This window comes from Nannospalax galili, unplaced genomic scaffold (genome assembly GCF_000622305.1).
Source record: "Nannospalax galili isolate Female #2095 unplaced genomic scaffold, S.galili_v1.0 scaffold325, whole genome shotgun sequence".
NCBI classification, from domain to species: domain Eukaryota; kingdom Metazoa; phylum Chordata; class Mammalia; order Rodentia; family Spalacidae; genus Nannospalax; species Nannospalax galili.
The window spans coordinates 634168-655813 of record NW_008355159.1 but is presented as its reverse complement, the minus strand read 5'-3'; the positions used below and the strand labels follow the sequence as shown (position 1 = coordinate 655813).

At 38.3% G+C, this 21646-nt stretch overlaps 1 protein-coding gene across 1 annotated transcript in view; it reads left to right on the top strand.

Annotated features, from left to right (window-relative positions):
* The window catches only part of Nhs (NHS actin remodeling regulator), a 352300-nt gene that overhangs the window by 318854 nt on the left and 11800 nt on the right, over nt 1-21646 (top strand). Inside the window, exons 4-5 of the mRNA XM_008852205.3 lie at nt 19342-19404; nt 21422-21614. Of these exons, the coding sequence (XP_008850427.1) occupies nt 19342-19404; nt 21422-21614 (256 nt within the window). The remainder of the gene's footprint in view (nt 1-19341; nt 19405-21421; nt 21615-21646) is intronic.

Sequence of the window (21646 nt, the reverse complement as noted above, 5' to 3'; positions counted from 1 at the left end):
ATGGGCAGTTGTTAGCTTCCATGTGGGCGTTATGATTTGAACCTGGGTCTTCAGTGTTTTTTTTTTTTTTTTTTTTTTTTTTTTTTTGCAGTAGACACACACACACACACACACACACACACACACACACACACAATATCCTGACTTACAGTACAGTAAAACAATAATAGTTAAGGACTCTGAAATCAAAAGACAATTTTACTTCCAATTCCTGTTCTACTTGCATGTTAAAGAATTTAGGGTTGAGATATTTACTTTCTTTTTTCTCATTTCCCTGATGTGTAATAAGGGGATAGCAATAGTATGCAGTTTAATAGGGCTTGAGGATTAAATGAGATAAAGCATTACAGAGCTTAGTAGAGGAACTGACTGACCTAGAGTAAGATGTTCATAAATGTTAACCATCATGGCCACTGCTATTATCACTAGACTGACTCCATCAGAGAAGCTGAAAAAGAACTTAAGTGATGTAAAAAGTTACGGCTGGAATCATATAATTTCAAGCTTTTTCATTCAATATAAGAGGCCACTTTCCCAGGGTAACCTATTACCTCAGTGATATAATCACCGTTGGTGATTTCAGCCTTGTCTTGATGGATGTGGATAGAACTTTGCCCAAACCCTCAAGGACGGATCACAGATGATGAAGCTGAGCTTCACTGAAAGCACCTGCAAAACAGAAACAACACCTGCGACAAACACGTCGCCCAATGCGTGCCTTCTGGGGCCTCAGGGGGGACGAGTGAGCATTTGTGCCTCAGTGCACTTGCATCCCTTAAGTCAGTAACTACAGTTCTATGATGAAACCAGTCCAGTCTCTGCAGACTTGCCTGCACTCCTGCTCCTTTGTTCTGTTTCAGGCCCAAAGTCTAAAGGAATTACAACAGTGTGTGTAAGAATTGAGGTTTCTGTTGGAAATTAAAATTTTATGACTCCAACCCTTATTACTTTGTACACCCTTCTGGATTGTGCAGTATTAAAATTAGTGCAAAATGTTCAGGTCCCATGATGCCAAATATCCACATGGAAACATACGTCACCTAAATGAATGAACATGATGTAACATATCCAGATAAGAACTGAGTGAGTTTGGGTGATCTGTAGTGTTTTTCTGTTTGTAGCTGGGCACTGGTACATACCAGGATCCGTGTTCCACTCGCTACATTGCCACCATGCAGCCTAAGGACATGAAAGGGAGATTCATGAGTCTCCAGTTCTTCAGAGAGAGTGCTTACACATGCTAGTGATTTGTCGTAAAAGTCCCTGCTCAACGCAAGTTCTTATTAAGCACAAATCTGCTTGCAAAGCATTTGTTTTTAATGAGGTATTTTCTGCATAAAAATGCTAAAAATATTTTCCCATTCATTATGATGTGTTCTGTGGCTCATTAGGTTGGTTTTCTTGGGGAGGAGGTGAGAGAAGAATTTTGAGTGTTTACAGAAACAACAATATAAAAATGATTCTTTTTATACTCTGCATAATTTTTAATAATTTCTAAATACCTGAGTGAGACAATAGGAGATGACTTAAAATAGTGAGGGTATTTCATTAGCCCAACAGATATCAGTAATAGAGGATCTTAGATTACACTTCTGTAAACTGCTGAAAGTTTGCCCATTTCAAGTTTCTGGGTACCTAACAGTTCCAAGTACCTTAGGGAAGCTTTGTTTCCAATTGAGTGTGGGACACCAATTTCATTAAAAGATTTTTCCATTCAAGTTGTGCCCCTCACAGTTGAACAGAACATTGTTCAATACATTCAACTTAAAAGGCTGTATATTTCTTAAAGAGGAATAGGGGTAGGGAATTTGCAGGCAAAACCCTGGATAGGGGGCTGGAGAGATGACTCAGCGGTCAAGAACTCTGCCTTCTGTTGCAGAGGACCTGGGTTCAATTCCCAGCACTCATATGGCAGCTGACAACTGTCTTTAACTCTAGTTCCAAGGGAATTCAATCCCATCTTCTGACCTCCACAGGCATTGAATGACACAGGTGTACTTACATACATGCAGGCAAAACACTCATACCCATAAAATAAAAATAATAAAAGGGATTTTTTTTAAAAAGAGAGTTTTTTTTAAAGCCGGGATAGGCATTTTCTTATAGAACAATTGGATAGATATTTGATTAGACAGTAACTCACCTTTCATCTATGGCTTAGTTAAGCCAATTTTCTTCCTTTAAAAACAGCATTCATAATAAGATTCTGGTATAGGTTTCCACAACTCTGTGGACTATTTTAATGTACTCTGGTCAGTACTGGCATAGTCTGTAAAGCCAGACTGCCTGGACTTGAATACCATCTCTACCACCCAAGTTGTGCAATTCATCATTTTGGTCACATCTTAAGGATAAGGATAGTACCTCACAGACTAGGCACTAAAGGCTTAATGTGTTAAGTGCATGTGAACAGTTGAGCGGTTAATAAACACTCCATAAATATTAGACCTGGTAATGATGAAAATATGTCATTTAAGTCTTTGATTTTCCTATAATTTAAAAGTAAGATTATAGGTTTAAATTCCGTCTCTATAAATCTTTTGGTTGTGTGATTTGGAAATTGCAGATTTTCTTTCTGAATCCCAGTTTCTATGGTCCTTTTTAAAAAGTCTACCCAGATTATCTGTATGATAATCATTTCAGCTTTTTGAGCTCATTAAGAATACTCAATTCTAATTTGAGGCGGGGGGCAGCTGGAGAGATGACTCAGTGGCTAAGAGCACTGCCTGCTCTTTCCAGAGGACCTGGGTTTGGTTTCCAACACCCACATGGTGACTAACAACTGTCCACTGTCCACAACTCCAGTATCAAGAAATCTGACACCCTTTTCTGGCTTCTGATGGCATTTCATGCATGTAGTACATTTACATGCATGCAGGCGAAACACTCGTGCACATAAACTAAAAATAAAATTTAAAAATAATACTTAATGTGATGTCATATAAATAAAACTAAATTATATGTATGAAAGTGCCTAGGACAGTGCCTAGGATACCTGAGCATCTGAATCTATATTCACAAAAACTTGTACTACAGCTCTTAATATTAAATGAAAAGTCTGTAATACATATGCACCCATAAGATTAGAGTAAGTATAAATCATTACACGCTTTCCAGAGAACAAAACTCTAATTAATCATACCCTTTCTTTCAGCAATTCTATATCTTGGAATTTCCTCCAGAGCAATAATCATTCTTTGTGAAGGTTTATTCACTAGTATGTTCATTAAAGCACCGTTTCAATGGAAAATAAGGTTGAAAAGCTATACAGCCATGGCTCCCAAACTGTGAACTGAGATGCCCATGAATGTACAAGGAAGCCATGGGATATTTAAAAACTTTCAAATGACAGTGTCATATCTTCAGTGATATCTGGCAATGGTTACAAAGTAATGCCACCACTCCTACAAGTAGGAAGGGATTGGGGCTGGAGAGATGACTCAACAGTTAAGAACACTGGTTACTCTTTAGAGGACTTGGGTTCGATTCCCAGCACCCATATGGTGGCTAACAACCCTCTGTAACTTCAGTTCCAGGGGATCCGACACCCTCTTCTGGCCTCTGTGGGCATTGAATGACATGGGTGCACTTACATATGTGCAGGCAATACACTCATACACATAAAATAAAAATAATAAAAATATTTTTAAAAAGGGATGCTTGGTTTCTTAATAATTTATATCAAAAGTTCTGTAAGGGGAATTCACAGAAAAGTGAACTAGCTAAATTTAGCTTAAAACTTATCAGTTGAGAAACCAAGGAGTGTCCCTAATTTACAGTCCCCTGCCATCAGAGTGGCAAAAGGAAGTGATTTCAGGGAAAGATTCGCTGAAAAGATTCTCTTTTCCAATCTGTTGTTAAATTCTGAAGTTCAATATCTAGCGACTATATATTTCTCTCTTATTAGAAAACAAATCAGCCCTGCAAAATGTTTTAGCTTTGGGATATTAATGTTAGTAAAAGGCAAAAGACTTATGTAATATGTAAAGAAATCACAGTCTAGGAGATTAATTTTAGATCATCTCTTTGGGACATAGAGCTATTGTGGACTTGGGCTATAGGAAAAAGATTAAAATAAACCTCTCTATAGCTATATATTCACATAGTAGCTCAATCTGTTTAATTCATCATTGAAAGCATAGCTTTTGACTGATCAAGGACCTTAAGAGTTGTTTGACCTGGATGTAAAAAGTTTATAGTCAAAAAAAGTGTAATTTTCAACAGCCATAAGAAGGAGGAATTTCCCAAGAGATACTTCTATCCACAGGACTGAACTTTTGGCTATAAATGAATTTGGTAAGTGACAGGATACTGCCACTTATTTATGGTGGGCAGGAGGGATAAAGGAAGAAGGGCCCACAGTGGGGTGTGTTTGGGTTCTGAATGAAAATTCAGTTAATTGAAACTCATTTATCTTCAGGTAAAATTCTTAAGGAATTTTCTCCTTGCCTAGATTGTGGCCACATGGGGAATAGTAAGTGGGTATCAAAATGTGGACAGACTCACACTGAAGGGCAATTGGAGACACGAATTTGACTCAATATCTATCTATCTATCTATCTATCTATCTATCTATCTATCTATCTATCTATCTATCTATCATCTATCTATCTATCTATGTATCATCTATCTATCTATCTATCTATCTATCTATCATCTATCTATCTATCTATCATCTATCTACCTAAAACAGAGTACTTGAACTTAGGTGGGAGGTATTGGGGTTGTAGATAGGGAAGGGGGTTTAACTATGATCAAAATACATTGTATAAAATTTGCAAAAATTAAATAAAAATGAAAAATGATGTAGAGCATTTGGCAAGCTACAACAGGTAACCTCTGCAAAACTAGCCATGGATTTTCACTCTTGGTCAAAACCATTCAAGGAAAAGAAAGACATTGGAGATTTTCTTTGCAGAAACTTTTGATAAATTTGAAAAATAAAAAACCACTTAGGAATATTTATGCGACAAACAACACAGTAGCTACCTTTATGAAGCACAACCTGCAGGATGAACAAGTAACTATAGATAGAAACATGATAGTAAGACACTTTAATATGTCACTTTCAATACAATATAGATAAACAAAAATTAGATAAGGAGGGGCTGGAGAAATGACTCAGCAGTTAAGAGCACTGGTTGTTTTTACGGAAGACCTGGGTTCGATTCCCAGCATCCACTTGGTGGCTAACAACGGTCCATAACTCCAGTCCAGTTCCAGGGCAATCCAACACCTTCTTCTGACCTCTGCAGGCTTTACACAACACGGGTGCACTTATATACATGTAGGCAATACTCTCATGCACAAAAGTAATTTAAAAATTAAATGAGGAGGTAGAAAACTAAATAACATTGTCAATAAAACTACAAATCTTGATAATATATGCATGTAATACACTCATACACATAAAATAATAAATAAAATATTTAAATAAAGTTATTCAAGCTCGCTCATAATCAGAAATTCAGAAAATACTAGACAACATATTCTGTTGGTGAAACTGGGGAACAGACAGTCATATATCTTATTGCTGGAAACTAAAATTAGATTCAATATACAAATTTGGCAATATCTGACAAAATTGCACAAGCACTTACTTTTTGCCCTAGCAGTTCCACTAAACATACACTTCTGATACAAAAATATTACTCATTGAAGAAGTATTTGCAATGATTTGGAAACAACCAAAATACATAGACATTAAAGAGTGATAGAATATATTTAAGGGTTCCACACAGTTGAGTATTACGCAAATATGGAAGATTGAGGAAGTGCTTTATGAACCAATGAGGAGTTCTTTTCAAAAGCTACTCTTAACTGAAAGGAAAATAAAGTCCCAACAAGTATTTACCCTGTACTCCTCTTCCTGTTAGAAAGAAAAGGTATATGGAAATACATCAATACCCATGCATTTGCAGAAAAGTCAATTTTACAATTTATAAAAAGCTTTACACTGTAAAAAATGCACAATTAAAAATCTTATGGGGAAAGTGAAGTTAGGGATGCAAAACTCATAGACTTCTATCACGCACAGATAGGAAATATGTATATATTTATAAAATGGGTGGTGGGTACACATATTATGTTGGGGAGTGAAACCAGACAACACTACCACTGAACTATATGCAGCCCTCTGTTTACCTTTCATTTTAAGACAGGGTCTTGCTAAGTTGCTCATTCTGACCTTGAACTCACTCTGTAGCCCAGACTGACCTTGAACTTGCCTCAGCATCCTGAGTAGTTGTGATTACAGACCTACCCCATCAGGCTTGGCTAGGAACCATGTTAAATGGTTAAGAAATACATAAATACTGTCCATAAATGGACATTAATGGACATTTTACCTAGGAGGGGAAAAAAAACCTTGAAGTTTGCTTGTAGAAGAGAGCATCAGAAGGTTTGCCATCGTGCTTTACTGGGAAGGGGGTAGGGCTGATACAGGCAAACGGGCTCCAAACACGCAGCTACTCCTGTAGCTGTGGATGTTTGAAATTTTTGTTTTGTATTCTTTCACAGCTCAGTTCAGCTAGGTGCAATCTCTGCATTCACTTAGAGTTTCTCATGTATGAAATTGTGCATAAGAAAACACAACATTTACATTATGCTCAAATCATTCTCCTAAGATATCAGTTGCATTGGAACAAACTCAAGTTTTCTAAATGAGTATAGCAAAACTGACTGTAGAGGAAAGATAAATCAGAACTAATGAGATCAGTTTACCTACAGGGAACAGGTGAAGATAAGAATGGAAGAAGAGGGAGGAGGCAGTGGGGTTGAAGAGGAGCGACATTTCTTTGAGCATATGTTTTGCATAGCTTGCAGTCTTAGAGCTCAGGCAATATTTAACAAATCCTCCTCCCATAAATAAATAACATCGACTAGAATGTGATGAGAACACCAAGTGGAAAACAGACTGTAACAAAGAAGCCTAACTATATTACAAATGAATGATATAGCCAACCTGGAGGATGGAGGAAGAAAATACATAGCATCAATAACTCTGAGACACAATATTTTGGCTTGGTTTGGTTGATTTCATTGTAACCAAACATATTTATTTATGGATCCATGACTATAATTTTAAATAGAACAATCAGGTACAACCATGGATTAAAATAGTTTCCTATACAGCCAAAAACCCAAAAGCATTAAACTTAGAAATTCTGGGCATGCCGAAGAGCCTCAGTTGGCCAACAAATGACTATTAGATAATCCCTGCTTTGCATACAATTCCGAATTACATCACTTGATCACAAAATATGAATGATACTTTGTAAAGAATTCCTCATTTGCTGGGCGTGATGCCTCTATCTCAGCATTTGGGAGTCAGAGGCAAGTGAAACTCTGTGAGTTCAAGGCCATCCTGGCCTACTAACTATTCCAGGTCATCCAGGGCTGCATAGTAAGATCCTGTCTCAAAAAAGGAATTCCTGGGTCTGGAGAGATAACTCAGTGGTTAAAAGCACTGGCTGCTCTCGCAGAAGACCTGGGTTTGATTCCCAGCACCCACATGGTGGCTAACAACTGTTGGTCCATAACCCCAATTCCAGGGGATCTTACGCCCTGTTCTGACCCCTCTGTGGGCATTACATGACACAGGTGCACTTACACACATGCAGGCAATATGCTCAAATACATAAAATAAAAGTAATAAATATTTTTTTTAAAAGGAATTCCCCATTGATTTATATTTGAGTCATTCTGCTTGCCCTCCATCCTTCACTCATACTCTATCTCTTTGTAGTGGTGTTCCTTAGCCATTCCCTTAAGAACTGTATATACATTTTCCTTCATAAGCAAGGAAGTAATAAGTAAGTGATGAGTCAGAGAACAACAGCCAAAGGCAAACAGATGAATGAAGAGAATATGCAGGCAGATTTTTGGATGTCAACAGCCTGATTCAATGAGGCCTAAACTTAACTGACTTTGGCAAAACAAACAGACAAACAAACAAAAACTGCTTTGGCTTGCTCAAAGGCCTGTCCTTCCAACTCAGGTTGTACCATCAATGTCAGACTCCATGTTTCTAAGGGAATAGCAGTGGTCTACATAAGGAGGAAAGAAGTCATGGTAACTAGGTAACTAATGATAAAATACATTCGATGCTTTGGACCTCTGCTAGGAGTTGACCACAGGGAGCATAGTCATTTGCCAAGTATAAAAGCCTTCAAGACTCTGAAGACTATTTTCAAATTTTGACAGAATAAATTAAACACTCCCTTAGCAGCAGTCTTTCTACTTGGAAATGTGAAGGAAAAAACATTTTGATGCACAGAACACTGAGGCAGAAATGATGCTGGAGATGGATGAACAAAGGAGGCTTTATAAGATGTCCAGCCTTCTTGTCCAAAAACCCATGAGAAAGTCCTTCAAGCAAATTGTCAGAGCAGCCATTCTGATGATGATGGTGCCCCCCAAGCTAATCAAACCTGCAGGCACATGGATGCTTGCTGAGGGATCAACAGTACAATAATAAGGTGTACCCCATAAGTATGTGTATGGAGACTCAAAGGCCTGAGGTAGAGTGACCTAGAAAAGCAACCTGAATATTTGTCTCCATACCTCTCACCTGTGAAGAAAATCATCTCCAGAAAGTAGTCAGTCCTTTGATGATAGAACAGAGTGCAGAGGACCAAGAGACAGTCACATTCTTCTGAGAGAAGGATTGGTTCCTAAAAAACTTCTGGGGAGATGCTACCACAGGTAATTGAAGTCAAAGGAACACTTCTAGACCACAGAACAATTTTTTCCAAGCTAGAAATATATTTAGCAGATATATCTTGGATTGTCATATAGAGCAGAGATTTTAAGGACTAACAAAAATCAGGGAGACTAAATGATCAAATAAAGGGTAGAGTGGATAGCGGAGAAACAAGAAGCAATGGACATATGGGAAAGGCTGAACAAAGCACCGAAGAGAAGGCAGCATGGCTACAATCTTTGCCCAATGAAGGAGCTTAGTGGGACGGGTCCTGGCATGATTTACTGTCTCACTTTCTCAGACTGAGTAGATGTGTGGTATCCATCAGCAGAACAGGGTTGATAATATTTGGAAATGAAGAGCTGGTGAATGGATACTGAAGAGAAATAGACTAGGGGCATCATTCCATTGTGCCATATTGACATTAAAAACAGGTTTGTGTTCACAGAGCACATCTTGAACTAAAATACAGCAGTAGTAGTATTTGGAGAAGGTGAAATGATGGCGTGGAAGTAGAATTCTTGGACAGGAGAGCTCACAAGTTCTACTTCTTAAATACTATTCCACGAAGGACAATTTGGTCCATTCGTCCTTCAGTCAAGAAATTAGATGTTCAGGGTCTAGGGAGATGGCTTAGTGGTTAAGAGCGATTGCTGCTCTTCCAGAGTACCCAAGTTCAGTTACCAGCAATCAGGCAAGGTGGCTCACAACCACCTACAACTCCACCTCTAGGGGATCTAACACCCTCTTTTGACCTCTGTGGGCACTGCACTCATGTACACAACCCACATATAGATACACACATACATACACAATTTAAAAATAAAAATAAAATCTTTAATAAAGAAATTAGTTGTTTATACTCTTCTCTATGCCCACCTTCTCCAAAACCTCATCGAATTCTGTGAAGCATATGGTACTGTCCCCATCCAGTCAGTTTCCTTGATGGTCCTGTCTGTGATGGTGCCCAGTTGCTCATCAGAGATGCTCATTCCAGCCACCATGTATAACACCTAATAACTCACCACAGGCGATCTTAGCATCTTTATCTAGATAATATAGCTGAGATACAAAGAAGAGTTTATTGATTACCTTGTTATGGCATTCTGATCCATACACATTTTTCTTCTTTGTAGTGTCATCAGTGGGTCAGAAATCAGCCAAGATTCTTATGAATCCATGGAAGTTCACATGATATTTTCCATCTGGAAAGGAGACATTCATGATCCAGTCTCCTAGTGGGTTGATGCTTAGTAGGTTTTTGGAATCTGCAGAAAATCTTCCCAGCTGTGAGTCCCATTTTCCTCTGTCCAGGTGGTGAACCAAATGTAGAGGAACACAATCTGTCTACATGTCTTTGTTGATCAACACAAGATATTTACTCAACAGTAATATGGAGACCCAGGATTCCATACCAACCCAGGAGCTCCTCCCATGAGCAACCCTTTCAGAAGCAACAGTGTAAATCTGATTTTAAAGTATGGTTGTACTAATTAGTAGCTTGATTTTTCACAAAGGAATGAGATTGTAATTCTGAAATTCTTTTATCTATATACTAAAGTTGAGAAAATCAATAAATATGTTGTGGGTAATAATATCCAAGTATGTTACTATTGGAGAAAAGAGGTACAAATAAGGAAATCATGAAGACTAGAATGAATCCTGATGTATAGGCTTAGACTCTGACGTGTCAGTATAAATAGGTATACATATTCATGTACATACATGTATATGTGGACATGTAAAGGAAATATATGCATATATATTAGAGTACATGATCTTGGGTGGGAAGTAGTTAGGGGGTTCATATAGGGAAATAGGGGAGGGGATCAAAATCTGATAAAAATATATTGTATGAAATTTGAAATGGCTCAGTGGTTAAGAGCACTGATTGTTCTAGCAGAGGACCCATGTTCAATTTCCAGCAGTCACATGGCAGCTAACAACCATCCACAACTCTGGGGGCACTGCACACCATGTGTGCACTTATACATATGAAGGAAATACACTCATACACATTAAATAAATAAATAAATAAATAAATAAATAAATAAGTCAAATTAAATTAAAAGGTAAATGTAGCCCTGTGGTACTAGAACACAGAGCTCTAAAGAGAAACCATAACCTGACTGGTCGTGGTGCTTTAGGAGCTCCAAAGCTGAGAAGTTCTTGAGGGAGCTGGAAGCCATCTCTCCAACCCTCTTTGAGTGGACATTGCTGTCTGGCAAGTACTAATGTATCAGGAGCTGAGAAGAAGGACTAGACAGAATTGGTAGATCTCTGAGAGAGGGGCACTAGTTTGCTGGACTTGACTGGTTTCTCTGAGGAGGTGGAGGGTTGTTGTTTGTGGGAAGTGTAGAAACTGATGATAGCTAAAACCACCTGATATGGATGAGGGGTGAGGGACCATTGCTACGATGATGCTAACAAGAACAGCAAGTGCCAGGGAGAAGGAAATCCTCTCTTCCTCTTCTAGCCTTCTAGTCTCCTTTTTGTAGTTCTATTGGCACAACGTAATGGGGAGAAGCTAGAAAGACAGAAATGTTTGCAGAGCCCGTGCATCACAAAGAAGAGTATAGGAGAATAGGTTTGGAACAAGCAGACAATAGCTTCTTCACCAGCACAATAACTGATGAAAGCATTAACCAACGAGCCTGGTTCACATTAAGTATTGTGAGAAAAAAAGAAAATGTCTCAATGCAGAATTTAGTTTTGGAATTCTTTCTCTTTTAAATATTAGCCTGACTGTGAAACTGTCAATAAAATCTATTTGTCTTTATACATCGTTTTACAGAATATTCTCAGGTTGACATTCTCTTGCACATCTGAGAATTTTCCACTGTTCAAAATATAAGCAGACAATGAAATAGTCCTCACAATAAAAAGAGATCACATTATTGATACACACAGCAACTTGGATAGATCTCAAAGGTATTATTCTGGATGAAAGAATGCAGTCTCCAAAGGTTGCATATTCTTATAATTCCATTCATAGAACATTTTCAAGAAGAAAAAAAAAATAGTGGTGAAAAACAGATTAGTGGTGGCCAGGGGTTAGTAGTGGGGGGCCCCGTGAGTATGAAGGGATAGCACAGGGGAGTTGGGGGGTCATAGAAGAGTTCTGTGGCCTGATTGTGGTACTGGTCTTTACATGTGATAATATCCTCAGAGTTGTGCTCAGAAAAATAGAAAAAAATATAACCAGCAAAGGCAGAAGGTGCATGAGTTGTGTGTGAGGTCTTACCACTTTTGCTCTTTAAAAGTTGGCTGTGGTAAAAATAAATAAATAAATAAATAAATAAAACAAAAACTTTAGCCAGGTGTGGTGGTGCATGCCTTTAGTCCCACCACTCAGGAGGCAGAGGCAAGCAGATCTCTGGCTAGAGACAGAAGTAGGCAGTTCCAGGCTGGCTAGCTCTACAGCAAGACCCTGTCTCAAAAAAACCAAACCAAACCAAACCAAAACAACAACAAAAACAACCCACAAAACAAAGCAAAACAAAATCCCCTAAAACCAATCAACAAAACCAAACCAAACAAAAAAGTTGGCTGTGGTGGAGCCAAGTATGACTCTACTGTACTGAGTTTTTGTCACATCTGGCCTGAATTACCAGTGCAAAGACTCACTGAGAATGGAACCTAATGGGGCAACATCTCTCCACTTCTGGCTTCTTCTGACTCCCTTTGCTGGTTCCTCTGATTCAGGATGGTGGTGTTGGTGTTTGTAGCAGTCCAAAGAACCTTTCTTTCTTGTACTTCAAAGCATGGTCTGCTTTTATTTTTCTTCACTTATATATTTTATTTGGTGTTAGCAACCAAACCAATCTCTCAGTCATCATGACCCAGTGGGCCCTGTTTTGTGTTCTTCTTGACAGTCCAGAGCAATTCCTGTGAATAAACGATGGAGCTGACCAGTTAGTATAAAGTCTTCTCTCATCCTGGGCTCTTTGTAGCCTCTGTTCCATTTATGTGGGTCTACTTTTCATAAATGCCTCTGAATATGATTTTTGTTAAGTTCTTCATGCTTAAAATACTTCATTACATTAATAGGACATGATTAAACAAAGTGTTCCTGAATTTTAAAATAAGTTATATTTATTCTGCATATTCTCTTACCTTAGGAAATTTTGTTCCATTCCAGCTAAAACTGAAAGGAGATAGATGGTTTATAACTGCATGGTCTCTTTCAGAAAGCCTCTCTTTGGGTAAAAATGCGTCACTGTTATTTTCATTCAAGGTTTTCTCATTAGGGATAGATTTCATACTCCCAAATGTCTACTAACAGAATGCAATTCAAAAGTGAGTGATGCGTTCCTTCTTGTATCTCCTTTCTTTTCCTCCATACTTTCTTTTTCTGAAGTCTTAAAGATTGAACCCAGAGCCTTGTGCAAATCTCTATTACTGAAGTGTAGCTATAGCTCATCGCATATATTTTCTGAAATCAATGTTGAGTATATCAGTACTATGTGCTCTTTATATTTTATTTATTTTGTATTTGCGCACAAATACATACACACATGGCACATAGTGCATGTGGTGGTCAGAGGACAATCTGAATGAGTCAGTTACCTCCTTCCACCATCTGGGTCCCAGGATTGAACTCAGGTCATCAAGATTGATAGAAGTTCCTTTTACCTGTTGAGTCATCTTTCCAGCCCGTGTGTGCCTTTTAAATTACTGTGTAGTATCCCATTTTATGAACACAGTGCTCTATGATCTGCTTACCATTCTGCTGTTGGCAGATATTTGGGTTGTTTCTAATTTATAGGGTTTTTGTTTGTTTAGCTTTTACAAATAAAGCTACTATAAATATTTTTATGAAAGGATTTTTGTGAATATGCTCATTTTTCTTCCTTCCATATACTTACCAGGGAATTAAAAGATAAAAATACGTTTATGTTATTAGATACTACCAAACATACTCTAAAGTGATTGCACCATTTTAACAACCCTCAGCAATTTAGGAGAGTTCCAGTTGCTCCACATCTTTGCCCAAACTAGCATTACTAATCTTGAGTTCAGTCCTTCTATTATACTATATTGTTTCTTTGTGGTTTGCATTCAATTTGCACAGTGAATAATGATATTGAACAAATTGACAAGTGCCTGTTTACCTTCTGTCTATTTTCTTTTGCAAAGCGTCCTTCAAGAAAATTGAGGATGTGGTAGTGGCTGTGTTTGTTAAGGGAAAATAGTGAAGGTATGATTTAGAAAGGCAGATTTATCAATGATAAGAGAATGTTCCCCAGACCTGAATCTTAGCACTTTAAATAGACATGAATGCATAGAGTAGTTAAAAGAAGAACCTATCCCCAAACATCTCCCTTTCTAGCCCACAACCATTGTCCAGAAGAGTTCTCAGTACCTTAATAAGTGTATATTGACACCTTTCTTAAATCTCACTAGATGGGTTTATGCATTTGTACATTTGGGATTGGGGGTTGCATGCAAGGTAGAAGTGCTGCCTCGGAGGAAACTAATGGTGGGGGGAGGGGAGGGATAGAGAGAGAGAGAGAGGATTCAGGCTAACAAAAGCATTCATCATTTTTTTTTCACCTTGGTGAGTGTAGAGGTTGAAGACAAGAGATAAGGGAAGAAAGAAATGCAAGATGAATTAAAAATGATATTACTAAACATGTTTGGAAGGGGGCTGAAGAGATGGAATAGCAGTTAAGAGCACTGGCTGCTCTTGCAGAGGACCCTCAGTTCCCAGCACCCACATGACAGCTAACAACCATCCTTAACTCCAGTTCTAGAGGATCCAGTGCCCTCTTCTGGCCTCTGCAGGCATTGAATGCACATGGTATATACACATAAGCAGACAAGACACTCATATACATAAAAATAATTAAATAAAAATTAAAAAAACATGTTTGGATGGAAGATCACAGTGGCTGTCAGTGGAAGACTTTGAGATAATCATAGCAGGATGAAAGTGTTACATCATTGCAGCAACAAGAGTGACATGAAGGAAGACATTGCCAAACTATTTTATGCCTTTAAGAAAGATCAGTGTGGTTCATATTTACGTACAGCACATCCACACACACTCCTGCACAGAAGAATCTGAGGAAGATAGGGCTCCTCCATATCACAGATGAGCTATAGTATGTGCATTAGTGCAGAGATTGGTCTAAGGACAAGCAAGTCCTGTGGCAAAGTGATAATAAGAGCCCATGCCACTTCATTAGCAATCTGTTGTGGCTTGTAATAGATGTCTTTGCTCTTAGGTTTTACTCCTGTATTCAAATATATTGTAACACCTAATCTTCAGGAGATTGTTCTCAGGTTTAAGACAGTATGATAGTCATAAATCAGCTCTGAAAGTCAACAGCTATAAGTGCCATGTGGTATCAGTTAGATCACAAACCAAAGCCAGCTTATCAAAACATTTCCTGGTGGAATACCCACAATATTTTAACAGATGTCTTTTGGAGACTTTTGAAGCAAAGTAATCCCCCTTCAGCATATAAAATAAAACCCAACAGAAAGTAAAATGTGGAGTAGAGAGATTATTTTTTTTTCTTCAGGCAATAGGAGAAAGATTGGGGGGAAATCTTGAGGTCTTTGGAGAAATACTTGCTCACAGCCACAAAAGTGAAGAAATGAACTTTTCTTTCACATATACCTCAAGAAAGATTGGGTTTTGAAACATTCCTTCCGTGTTCACTAAAGAAATTTCGTAGGCTACTTTTGAATATAATATTTGTTACTTCTGGTTCTGAGCACTGGTCATAAGTATAACTCTGGGTTTTTGTTGAGGAAATCTTATGAGAAGCTAGGGGAAAGATCTGAAATATGGTGGGGCCAGCAGGAACATAAATGGAGGGAAGGCATCAAAGAGGAATCTGTTGTTAGCAACAAGATGGACATGATTGAAACTGGTTTCTTTGAAAATGTAAATAGTCTGAGGCCTCTGAAAATCAATGGTAGAGGAGCCAAAAAGGGAGCCAGGGAAAGGAAGGGAAAATTACTTTCTCATTTTTCCCCAGATAATTGTATAAAAATGTCAATATAGAAAAGTTGAAGGAATCATACAATGAACACACTGTACATGTGAGATAAATTATTTCTATTTTGAGTCTGACAATTTGTTTACACTGGAACTGATTTTTACCTTTGTCCAAAAAATGTTTTTGAATGAACAAACTGGTGGTCTCCTAATACTCTTCCCTTGCAGATATTCTGATGCAAAGAGTGTTGTTTACTGCTACTCCTGTACCAAGTGATAATTCAAAAAATCAGGGGTCCCTATGGGTATACAACTATTACCTGTTGTTGTGAATGCATCTTGCTTGTGTTGGCATATCTTCTCCCACGCTGCACTATTTTTAACTTTGTGCTAGGAACTGTACTAAAATTTATCTGTAAGTAGAAATAATTTGGTGTTATTTCTTTAAGAGGAATTGTATTTCTTTAAAATGATATTTTGTTTGTTCATGTCAAGGACACCGAGGTGCTAGCAATACAGCAAATAGTTATGGAGCACTATTGATGTAATAGTACAGTTTTTAGTAAGTAATGGCTGGTATTGCTCTGAATGAGCAATAAAGCCATTAAAGAATAATTTAGTTTATATAAGCTTGATCAATGTCCGGCTTTACCTAAATCTTATCCATCAGCACCTATTAAGGAGTGGCATTCTAGAGATGCCCTGTGGTAGCACTGACTTGCAATCTGATTTCTTAGACAGTTCAGAAAAAATTCTATGAACTAATTCATACATTCATCATATAAAAGTCTACTAAAACATAAATCAGAAGAAATTTGCTTCCTTTGAACAACATCCAGGTGAGCGGACTGCTCTCTCTGGATTTAGTGTTGGCCGTCTTTAGTCGTTGCTATGTTTTATCTCAAGCAGATGAAAAATAAAATCCCCTCTTTAGCTCTCAGTCCTGGAAAAGAATACTCAGCAGGAGAGCTGACTTTGGAGATTCATGATGAACTACCAAAATTCGTTTATCAAGATTACTATCATTCATATATTTCCTGACCTACAGTTTCTTATTATGTAATTTTGTTTGGAAATCTTTTCATGAGACACCAAAAGCTTGGGTTCTTTTGAAGCAGTTTCCCTTCCCTTTTACAATTGACTTTGAATCTCCTGTTTGCCTGCATTCATGAATTGTTCTCTATTTTATGTATTCTAGTCTTCTATATGATCCTTCCACTTATTATCTGTGACTGATTCTTAAGAGAGAAGCAGGGTCAAGTCTGAACTCAGGCCATATCAACTACACCTTAGGGTGTCCTAGACTCATAAAATCATCTAGTCAAAGTCTACTTGACATGAGGAGATGGTGTTTGCTCTGCAGAAACATTAATGAGCAAAACTGAGTTAAAACTTAGAAACTTAGACAAGAATTACATCTCAAATGTTCTTCACAATACATGCCTGCCATAAGCATAAGCATATCTGGACTTAGCATCCATTCATACCAACTCACTCTTAGAACTAAGAGTTTCTGGTGGTTTCTCTCTGGTTTCATTTATTCCAAATACTAAAACACACAGAGCTGGTATCAATTGAGTAGGCAAATATTTTGGTGAGTTCTTACTGGGGTGTGTGGTAGACTACTGGTGTCATGAAAAGACTGAAAGAAAAAGTTAAATTTGGCTCCTAGCTCCTAGGAATTCACAATCTACTAGAAGAAATATGTATCTCTATGGGTTAAGTGCTATAATATATGCCTAACTGGATCCAAAACTGGTATAGTTTAGACTCAACAGGTGTGTCCAACCTTTTGACATCCTAACATGGGATTCTCATTTACAAAGAATACTGCAATCCAGTAACTAAAAGATTTAGCAGACAATTTTCTAATATTTTCAGTAATTTTTCAATTTTGTGTTGGGTCACATTCATTGCTGTTCTGGGACCTGTGGGCTGCAGGTTGGACATACCTGGTAGAATTTAAGGGTTTCAAGCCAGGTATGGTAGTACATGCCTGTAATCCCAGCACTTGGAAGGCGGAGGCAGGAGAATTTTGAGTTAAAGATCAGCTTGGACTGCTTAGTGAGTATATGTGCAGAAACAAACAAACAAACAAACAAACAAACAAACAAAAAAACAGTGTTTCAGTGCAATTCTCAGTAGACCCTGAAAAGAGAAGACTAATTGCCAAATTATTCTCCAAACAAGACTGACCACATAATTTGTAGCATCCAATCAAAATGCAAATCCATGGTCTCTTCCTCAAAAATTAAGCATTGTAAGACAATGGCAACACAGTAAACCAAGCGTGGGGGGAAAGGAGGTTTCTGAAAGGAGACACACTCATGAAACCAATGGTCTTTAAATATGGTCTATAAGGGAGAAGTCAATTTGAGCATTCTAGAGGAGGAGATGCATACAGGAAATTTTCTCTCAAGTAATTCATGGGAAAATAAAAATAATTCCAAGGAAAGAAAATGATTTAGTTCTTCCCAAATTAGCAAATGAGATTCAAGTCTAAACGTTTGGAAAGCTACAGGGATGAAGAGATTGCTCAGCTGGTAAACTGCTTGCCTTGATAGCGTGAGGACCTGAATTTGATCCCTAGAACCTATGTTAAAAAAATCAGGCATGGTGGTATACACACTGATAGTCCAAGGGCTGGAGAAGCAGACACAGCAGATCCCTGATAGTCAGTGGCCAGTCGGCCTAGCCTACTCAGTGAGCTCCAGGCCAGTTAAGGACCCTGTCTCAATTAAAAAAAATAATGAGGTAGATAGCTCCTGAGAAATGATACCTGAGGTTATCTTCTGCCACCAGCACACACACACACACACACACACACACACACACACACGCACACACACGCACGTGTTAACATAAGAGAGATGGGAAATGTGGCGGGGCATGATGATGCACACCTTTAGTACCAGCACTCAGGGGGCAGATGCAGGCGGATCTCTGAAAGCCAGCTTGGTCTATATAGTGAGTTCCAGGACAGCTGGGGCTTCAGGGAGACCCTGTCTCAAAAACACACACCCCCCAAAAAGAGAGAGATGGGAAATGTGATTTTCATAGATATTTCCATGGCTACACAGTAAAGGTGGCCATAGTTGTAGACATAGCACACATGAGCATGTTAAGTGCCAAGATTCTTTAAATGTATTTATTAACTTAATCCTCAGTGTAGCCCTCGAGGGAAGATGCTATTATATACCTATCTTACTACAGATGACGAAAATGGCCTCAGAGATGAAGAATTGCACCTGGTTGTGTGGGAGACAGGCCAGATAGACAGGATTTGAATTGAAGAAGTCTGGGTCCAAGCTGGGTGTGGTGGCATATGCCTTTAATCCCAGTACTAGGGAAGCAGAGGCAGGCTGATCTCTGGGAGTTCAAGGTCAGCCAAATCTACATAGCAAGTTCCAGGCAGGCAGGGATACATGGTGAGACCCCCACCAAATAAATTAAATAAATAAATAAATAAATAAATAAATAAATAAATAAATAAATAAAAACTCTGGGTCTAAACTCTGTCCTCTTAACCATTATTCATACTATCCCCCAAAATAGAATCATTTAGGAAAGATGTTCTCCCAGTACATTCATTTATTGTTATAGATTTGGCCTAACTAGGGTATACTGTGTGTACATTTTTTAATATTTTCCCTTTTTTTTTTCTTTTTGCATTTCATGTTCATAGTTTAACAGCACCCGTTCGCCCTCCCCCACTGAGTGTTGCCACATGGCCCCATGGAGTAGAAAGGTATTGGGTTCTGAGACCACTTCTTTGCAGCTCTACCCTGCTGTTTTCAGACACTTTCCTTTTCTTTTCTCCTTTAACTTTACTCAAACTCGTTTCAAACTAACAGTTATTCTTTTAAATCAGTTTGAAGAATGGTATTTTCCTAACTTGAATTAAATAAAATACAACTTAGACAACCATGCCAGTGATTTTGTTCTCCGCTAACTGGAGTTCAAAGCTGCAGCTCTGCTTAACATAGGCATCCTCTATGTCTGCTCCTGGATTCCGTAGCTTGAAGGAAAGAAATTACAGTTTCCCTGTATTTATGCAAAATTGTAAAGGTTCAGCTTCTCAAATTAAAAAGAAAAAGAAAAAAAAAAGGAGAACAGGACAAGAGGATCCTCTGGCAGCCAACTGTCCCAGTCATCACTAAACAAAAAGCGCTTTTGGCTGCTGGTCAGAGCCTGGAGTCAGGTCACTATCCTTTAGTCTTTTTCCAGCCCATTGTTATTCAAGGAAGGAATCGCCAGCAAAAGGAGGCCTCTGGTGGTGGGGGTTTCTCTCTAGCTCTGCTCTCTGCACTCAGCTTTCCTATGTGTGTGCTCTCTTCCTCTTTCTCTTTTTGCATGCACCAAACTTTTTTTTTTTCTTTTTGGAAGTTACCTAGGAAACAAAGTCTTTTGTGCTCGAACTTTATTTGAGCTATTCGCTTCGCTGGGAATCTGCACAAAAGCTGAAGAGAGAAGGAAGGTTTCAATATTTCACTAAAACATTTATGATGAACACGTTTTTCCCAAGGGGGGGACTCATATCCTGTTGGGTGTGTTGGGAGGCTTTGCAGAAACCTCCAATAAGGTAAGTAAATGCCAGGGTTCCTTTAAAGAAGGGGCTCTGGGGTCTCTTCTTTCAGGGGACTTGACAACAGTTCATATGACAATACATGTAATCCTGGGCCAAGAGGACAAGACATTTCCAATATGAGAACTAGAGAATTTTTTAAAAAGCCTGATTTTAGGGCAGAGTATTATCAAAACCTTACTGGAATATGAGGAAACGAAATATTTATCTTAGTTACCCACCTTCCTCTGAAATGTATCAAGAAATACATCTAGATTCAGTGGTGAAAACTGGGTCTTTTACTACTCTGGTTTAGAAACTTAACCTTGAAATGAAAACTGTGATAGAGCTTTTTTAAATAACCTGGGCCTGAAGCTCAACCCTGAAATAAAAGTTAGACAATATTAATATGTATCAAAGGTTTGAATAGAGAATTTTCAAATGTCACATAGAAATTAAAGCCGATAACTTACACAGCTGGAAGAAAGTAAACTAGAACTCTTCTAACCCTTCCAAATTTTGAAAAGAAACCCACTTAAACATTTCCCTCCAGAAACAGCATTTGTATTTTGCACTATAGATGGGGCCTGGGGCACCTCTTTCCTAACATTTTAGACATCCAGTGTCAATGAAAGTGACTTTTAAAAATATGATTCACCAATGCTGTCCTCCTGCAGTCAAATTAACTCCTGGAATATTAGTGGCCTCCTGAATTAGGTTAGCTTGTCCTTTAGGTGGTGTGTTCTGGAAATGTCTCCTGTCTCTAGGTTTTCAGTGTGGTTTCTGAGCCTTTCACTAGGCATTTAACTTATCTGCTTCCCTTGATCCTCATCATCTAGAGCACTTAAGATTTTGGTAGGAATCTATGGTGACATAAAGAGCCAGAAAGTAGATGTACCTTTCACTGGATTAGAGACAGGCAGTTTTCTTCAGTTTGAAGCTAGGGGATTTCTGACTACCTTGTCTCTCTTCCAAATTCTGTTTCACCTGAAAAGTATGTTCCCTGGAGCCCATTATCTACCTTTGTGTCGCTGCACTGTTGAAACAAAACTTTCAATTAGTTGTGCTTACTAACTATATTCTATGAGTGTTTCCTTTGTCTTAAAAGCTTCTTTCTGACCTCCCTTTAAAAGTCTGAACTATGAAATCCCTTATATGTGTGCTTATGAGTAAACTAAATCTGAATGTACTTTGTTTGCAGTCCCACTCCCCAGAGGATGAAGATACAGATGTTATGTTAGGGCAGAGGCCAAAAAACCCAATACACAATATCCCCTCTACACTGGACAAGCAGACCAACTGGAGCAAAGCACTACCTCTCCCAACACCCGAGGAGAAGATGAAACAAGATGCCCAAGTCATTTCTTCTTGCATTATTCCCATCAATGTCACTGGTATTGTTTTTATTTTCCTTAGGGGCAGTTGG